The sequence below is a fragment of the Anneissia japonica genome, unplaced genomic scaffold (genome assembly GCF_011630105.1).
Source record: "Anneissia japonica isolate Jap-2015-1 unplaced genomic scaffold, ASM1163010v1 scaffold3867_len840240_cov202, whole genome shotgun sequence".
Lineage (NCBI taxonomy): Eukaryota > Metazoa > Echinodermata > Crinoidea > Comatulida > Comatulidae > Anneissia > Anneissia japonica.
This window is the reverse complement of record NW_022715965.1, coordinates 387,315-395,176: the sequence shown is the minus strand read 5'-3', so window position 1 is coordinate 395,176 and position 7,862 is coordinate 387,315. Positions and strand designations below refer to the sequence as shown.

The window sequence follows — 7,862 nt, the reverse complement described above, 5'->3', positions numbered from 1 at the left end:
GGATAAAATCATGCAAGGAGGTCCCTGTCGGGGGTACGGTACTAATCACATGTCGGAGCTACCTGCAGCCCCCTGTCGGGAAAGATATGGCACTACCATCGCAACCCATACGATCTCGATAGTATACAACAACAACGCGATAGTATATATGTACTTATGTTTTCAAGCTCGATATCTTCTAGCGAAGTGTTGTCAGATTGCCTTAATATGCTACTGATGTCGTAACCAAACATCTGAACATTCTCCAGAAAGATTATACAGTCTACCAATGAAATCTGTAAAAAAAGGTACCATGCCGGTAAACAGTCGTAACTTTCTGTAACATAATTATGAAATCATGATTGTCGATGACAGTCAAATGTTTTCGAACGGAGACGGCTAATGAAACAGTAACCGTAATTACACATAACAATTAATTTATATTTTTTAAGTACACATACACTGTATTCAGGAGAGTTTATTTGGAGATTTGCAGTATTTGGACATAATTGTACCGTACTGCAAAGACAAACTGTACTTGAATCTACGAGACTGCATACTTAAAAGCATGTATTTAAAGAATCCATTATTTTTCACATACAATACGTAAGCTTACTTCCCATGCAATTTTTATTATAATCGTGCTCTGAGAATCTTACCAATTGAAGATCTTTCCATAACTCTTTATACTGGAGGTCAATAAGATTGTTTACGAACACAAAAGATGTCTGTAAGAAAATAAGAGATTCATATTCAAACACCAATTATAACATAGTGATGGTAGTTGAAAGAAATGATTTATCTCTATCAAGATCCGAGCTCTACCAAGACCAAGTCGACACCTCGGGTTTACTTTCTAATAAGGCATTTTCGACTCTCAGAGTTCCTCTAGAAATCGAACACCCCCTATAAGAGTATCTCTGTATCTCGTGGGAGTGACTGGCCTGGTCTATAGATATTACATTGATGCGTGTATGGTGACTATCTCTCCAAAGAAAAAAAATTGGAGGGGGTGGAGGGGGAGTTCTTATCATTTTCCGGACGAGAATACGTTTTTCCCCTTTATTTTGGTTATCTATAACGTCTGAAAGGCAATTCATTGACTTTAAAAATCAATAACTCATATAGATCTAAGTGACGTCACGTTTTGTATCCCAGCCTCCTACTCATTTTGATGGATTCTTATTGTGAGCCAACCAAAAAAGATGGCGACAAGTTGTGGAGAGTCGCTATGTTACTATAAAGATGATTTCATGGATGGCAGTGGCAATGATAGTACTGTAATATTTTCTCCAAGGAAAATGGTCTGCAAAGACTCTTAATATGCAAGCAGCGAAATTGAATCAATGTCACGTCAGGTATCATTATACTTATTGGACTACACCATATTACTGTATACGATTATGCAATATTGTTCTCATTATGTACGAATAACCGGCGATTTAAACGCAGCACACGGCAGCGTCAATAGCTCGACTCATTTTAAGAAAGCAAATTATGTGCATTTGGACGATAATGAATGAGATTGCAAAAACGTCTAATGGTTTGATCAGGGGACGTCTCCCTGGTTTGATGATAGTGATGAGTTGCGCTGTATTCTGTAGAATATAAGTAAAGCAGTATGGAACGCCATTAATGTCTTAAGTGCAGATTCATATTAATGTAGGCCTACAATTGACATTATGTATTAACAAGGCAATTGTTGAATTGCCTTTGTGATAGACATCAACTCGACATGATGTAGTGTACAATTGACATTAAGAAGTGCACAATCGATATTACTGTGACAATTTGGAATAAGAATACAATCGACATGTAATTGTAGTATCAGCTTATATCTCAGTCGGTTAAACTGGTAGTAGAGATCTTTTGGTACCTACACAGTTCAATCCCCATCGCTGCTCTCTCCTTGTATTTCAGCTGTAGGGCTGAAATACAAGTTACAATAGCGCATCGTCTTTCGGATGACACGATTATGCCATTGGACTCATATGCATTATGACCCGCGTTAAAGAATGCAGTACACTCTTCAGAAAACTGTGCTGCCCAATTACCAAAGAATTGGACTCCACTGAAAATAAGTCTTCCTAATGCCGGGTACTCACTGCGTCGTACGACGGTGGTACGACCGTCGCACGACGAATCGAACCCCGCTCCCTGTGAGCGATAGATGAAGCAACGCCGTCTGCTGATTGTCGGTAGCAGTCTGAACGGATCGTCATTGAAAACGATCCGTTGCGCGACGTGATGATCACTGAGGCATTTCCCCTTCCTGGAGGTGCCGGCGATTGTGGGCGATCCCAAATTTAAAAATTAAAATGTTGATGTGTTTACTATGTATTCTGTGTGTGTACGTTTTGTATGTTTGGTATTCAAACTGACAAGCCACCGCTTCTTTTGATGCCTATGTAAACAATTTGCAATTTGTAATTTGTTGTGGATTTTTTCTGAATAAAAATATATGAACTTGTACGTCGTCGCGTTGCGTTCTTCATAGAATCGCGTTGGCCGACGACCGTCGCGGTGCGCAGTGAGAGTGCCCGGCTCTTAAGACTCAGTGGGTTATTCCTTGTTAACACCGAATAAATCCGTCCATCCATCCAATTTTATTCTGATGTTTGAATGCTGTTTTCGGGGCCGAAGGCCTGTCATAGTCAAAATAAAATTCATTGACATTGATAGTGTACAATTGGCATTATGTACAAGTGCATATTCGACATTATACGATTCCACTTCGAACCTTTTGCCGCATAATGATTATGCACTTAAGGCACTAATTGTGTTCCATAAGACAACTTTATATACCGGTAACTGAAATGCAAGCTTTTTGTGCAAGCTCCGAGAGAAGTCGTGTATTACTAAATACTGTAAAATTTAATGTTGAATACATTCGTCTGTTCGGACTAAAATCAAAACCAGAGCATTTACTTCATTCTAATATTCGATTGAAAACTAATGATTTATTTCTTTTAATATACAAAATAATCAATTAATTAAATTTTATTTTTTATCAAAATTAATTAATAAATTTGAAATTATACTCGAGAAAATATTTCCACGCCAGTTTAACGGACAAATAAATAAAACTGTTAATATAAACTCTTATTGGCTTGGAAATAATTTAAGAATGAAGAACGAGGCAAGAGGTGTGTCGGCAAGCCGGGTACTCACTGCGTCCGACGATCCTCGGCCGACCCGATTCTATGGAGAACGCAACGCCACGACGATAAGCAGGCGGGCGTCGTCTCACGCTCACAGGGAGCTGCAGAGTTGGATTCGTAGGGACCGTTACGACGCCCAGGGAATGCCTGGCTTATAATTTACAGAGACTGATGTTATTTGTTTGGACATTTTAATAACTTAGACTTATTGATCCTTTAAATAAGGTAATAATTGAATTCCTGGAGGATTTTCTAAATTTTATGGCTGACATCTGACTGCGAAAGGTTAAATACCAAAATATGTCATTTATTTCATTTAACTATTTCTGACCCTTTGGTCCTGAACTAGTGTCTTGTAAAGCGTCTGTTTAATAAAATTGTACGTTACGGCCGATTAAAAATAATACAAAATGAAATCGTGATGCAAGACTACATTGAACCGGTAAGTGATTCAAACATAGAAGTGACGATATGCCGCGATGACTTCATAAATTACAGTAAAATTTGATATTCGCATGTATTATACACAATAGTCTTAAGTTTCTTCACAATCAATATAGAAATAGGCCTATCCGTAGTCCCAATTACTTTACACATTTTCATTAAGGTAGCCATGTATGATATTAAGATTGCTCTCAACAGCAGGCCTATCATTAGCTTATTATTATGTATCCTTCATTTAAGTTTAATCAAGATGTGATTACCATGGCCACGAGGTTACGATTATCAACGCTCACCTAGTGATGGCATGAATTATTCGTAAAATAAAATTATGTTGATAGAGAGTTGGTCTAAATTGAAAACGGGATATTGGCGATCATTTTTGCTATATCAACCTAAATCAGACATACCGTCTCTTTTAATAGTGGACCCAAGCAGTGATTAAAGCATTTACCTACGATGCTAGTTAACTATAGGCGTATATAGATTTATTCAAATTGATAGTCGAGATACTAATGTTATGCTAACAGAACCGAGTTTTCTTTGAATATAATTATGGTATTATATATCCAAGTTGACGGGTCATAGGCGTAGACACCAGTTGGTTGGCGCACGCGTCAAAATGTAACTGCGTTGCATCACAGCCAATTGGTAGCTAAAGAGCTGAGGATGTTTACATATGAAGGATGAACGATGAACGTGGACTTACTGGAACTTATAGAGCACTGCCACTTTAAAGGTGATTTAAATTACCGTGCTAGATTACATCGTACTAATTACATACGCCTTCTCCAAGACGTTGCTTTATGCTTTAACTATTCTTCATACAGATCAAATATAAATTGAACAAACACTGCTCGTTACGCTATTCTCACGAGTGAACGGAGTGAAAAGCTTAATAATAAATTACAATATTGTATGTAATAATGATTTTGATGAACAACGAGTGGAATAAATATGACGATCTTGTTCGTGACAACACAACTCAGGGTGTCTTAATGAATGTTAAGTTATGATTAATAACATGAGTGATGTTTTGCCCTACCTGACTTGTTTTCGTACCTACGTTCACAAACACTCGCAAAAAAAAAAAAATCGCAGATGATTTGGGTGGGAATTGAACCCATGACCTCCAGATAATTAGCCTGCAGACTACTATTTGGGAACGCACTGAATATTCGGTACGTAAACATGTCATGTAGGGCAAAACATCACTCCTATTTTCCTGACGCAAACTCAAATCGATGATTAATAACGTTAAAAAAGACTATCAGGACCGTATTCTAAAACTATTATATAATAGGTTACCGTATTCCATCATAATTATATAGCCTACTACTGCTCGAATTTATCTGGTGTTTATCTATTTAACTCCAAATTTCCAAGCACGTATTCACATTTATTGACCTTCCTTCAAACACATTCAATCGACGCAGTGAAAAAAAAATCAATACGAACGAAACACATAATTTGATAGATGGAGAAACTGTAAAAACTCTAGCCTAGTAATTGTCGGTAGTTTATATTTCCTGGACTCAATTATTATAATATAGGAGCTCCAAATCATAAACTTTAATATTATTAACAACATTAGCCATTTACATACGTTTATAAATGTTGTTTGAGTTTGATCTGTGCTCCACGTAGAAACAGCGCCATCCATTAATTCAGCCACCAATTGCAAAGCGAGAACCAGATCATCTTTGCTGATTAAATTATCCATGACGTTAAGGAGCTTGGACGTTGTGTTGTCCAATGAAGTCTGCAGGACAATAGATTTTATATTATTTTACACATAGATAATCATATTGGCACAATACTTACCATGATCAAATTTGGTATTCAGGGTTCTGGTGGGTAAAACCGACCTCCTAAAGACTCCAAAAGTGTAGGAGTATAACAAGAGTGGTAGAAATATGGTCGAATGATAGGAGAGGCCCACCACCGCAGTTAAAGACGCGCGGCGTCAGTCATGAGCAGGCTTGCCGTACTGCCTCAGGCCGCATTGGACCTGATAGGTAGAAAACTCACAATTACACGAGCAGCTTTGCGCAGAAAACCACACTATGAGAGTATTTTTACTAAATCAAAATTAGATAAGACATAATGGAAGTAAGGATAGTATCTTTTTTCTATTATATTATATTATATATATATATACATATGTAACATATACATATACATAGGCCTATATATACATATATATATATAGGCCTACATAATAATAATAATATAACATATATACATATAATATATATATATAATAATAATATATATATACATATATATCTGTCTCTTATACACATCTAGATGTGTATATGTATATATATATATACATATATTTCAATATTTGCTTACTAGATCTCCCGGCTGCTGTGTCACCGATGCATCGTTCAGGTGCAGCACATGTATCATAATGATGACAATATAAATATACCGGTGCTCCCTCTGAAAAAGAAATATCGGGTATTTAAATGATGGAGATGATGATGATGGGGATGATAATGGTAATAATAATAATAATAATAATAAATCATTGTTATTATTATTATTATTATTATTATTATTGTTGTTGTTGTTGTTGTTGTTATTATTATATATTATAAATATTCAAATAATGAGCACATTAGGATAACATTAACCTAAAATCTGATTCCCGACTCTTCAGTTCATAAATGGTAAATCTTACAAAATGAAATAAGTTCATGAAGCGTATTCACCCCACTCCTCATTTCTACTCATTCCGTGCCTCATTTTTTCAAACTCCTGAGGCCCTGCATTATAATTATGCATATATGAATTCTGTTTATCAATTTTATGAACGATAAACACTTTATTGGCAGTCATCGTCATATTAACCTCTCTAAAATAAATCGATTTTTCACATCTTAAATATTTGAATATCTTAAGAGTAAATTAATAATCAAAAACGTGTCAATCGAAATCCATTGAGCAGATTGCGGCGAAAGTCATAAAACATAAAATGACATACAGGCATTAATGTAGTTTTCTAAGCAAAGTTTGTACTGGAACACTGTGGGTGGATGTGCAATGACATAATCATTATCATCATCGTCGTCGTCATCATCATGATTATAATCATCATCATTAGTCATCATCTTCTTCTTCATCTTCATTGTTTGTTATCTGTTTTTCCACACACAACTTAAATCACAAATCATCATCATCGTCCTCATCATCGTCATCACCCTATCATTATTCGTATTCATGATAGTCGTACTTATAAAGTAATTATCATTATAATTATTATTAATATATATATATATATATATATATATAATTATCATATTTATTTTCACCGTCAACACATCAGCCTCATCATCATTATAATCATCGTCAAAATAATCACAATTATTATTATATTATATTGAGTTTTCAATATTCATTTATCAATGCAATGAAAGGTAGGGTCTACTTCAAGTGAAATACTGTAATTAGCTTAGTCCTCTATATAGAGAGGCCGATTAAAGTGTTTCCTTTATTATAAATGAATTAATAATATGCTTGCATTACAATACGCGTGGCTTCTATCAGAATTATACCCTCAAAATATAATTAGCAATCAAGAATGTATTGCACAACTGTTACCACGACAACGATAGTCTAGCAATCTCACCTCTGAAGGATATCAGTACATATCACAGCATTCCATGCCAATTGTATCAGCTGGGATTTTAGTGAAACAAAGTGATATGTGAGCGCGAGAGTGGGTGGGTAAAACGAGCAGTGTCTATTTAGTTATGTTAGGTATTGCGTGTGGTGGAGATGATCAGCAGCAGTAGGGGTGTAATTGGGCTCAGTACCCCAGTTACCCCACTCCCGACCATTGTAAATGTTCGAAGAATAAAAAATAAGCCCAGGTATTTAAAAATAACCTCATATCAACTTATTTTGCGAGCTAGTATCCCCTCACTATGATTACCGATCCTTCCCCACTCCAGTTTACTTCCCCCCACCTCCCCTCTCCCTTTCAGGACTCCTAGATACGCCACTCTTAACACAACCTAGCCTAGCGTTGTATTATGAAAATAGCAGGCAAGACGATTTTAATTTTCATGTATATAATTTCAAATTGAATTTGTGTTAGTAGGCCTACTTCCGGCTTTCAATCGGTTACGGTTCATGATTTAATTACCGCAAATGTCAGAATCATAACTGACGATATCAAATCGATCCTTCAGCTGAAAAGTGCTCCTAAATAATGGCCATTGTTTTTTGTTTTGTGTAACCATATATATATATATATATATATATATATAT

At 35.8% G+C, this 7,862-nt stretch overlaps 1 protein-coding gene across 1 annotated transcript in view; it reads right to left on the bottom strand.

The window, feature by feature from the left end:
- The window catches only part of LOC117109519 (adhesion G protein-coupled receptor L3-like), a 24,177-nt gene that overhangs the window by 11,485 nt on the left and 4,830 nt on the right, over positions 1–7,862 (bottom strand). Inside the window, exons 2-5 of the mRNA XM_033251893.1 lie at positions 5,940–6,029; positions 5,188–5,343; positions 639–707; positions 155–275 (exon numbers count right to left, since the gene is read on the bottom strand). Coding sequence (XP_033107784.1) covers positions 155–275; positions 639–707; positions 5,188–5,343; positions 5,940–6,029 — 436 coding nt within the window. The remainder of the gene's footprint in view (positions 1–154; positions 276–638; positions 708–5,187; positions 5,344–5,939; positions 6,030–7,862) is intronic.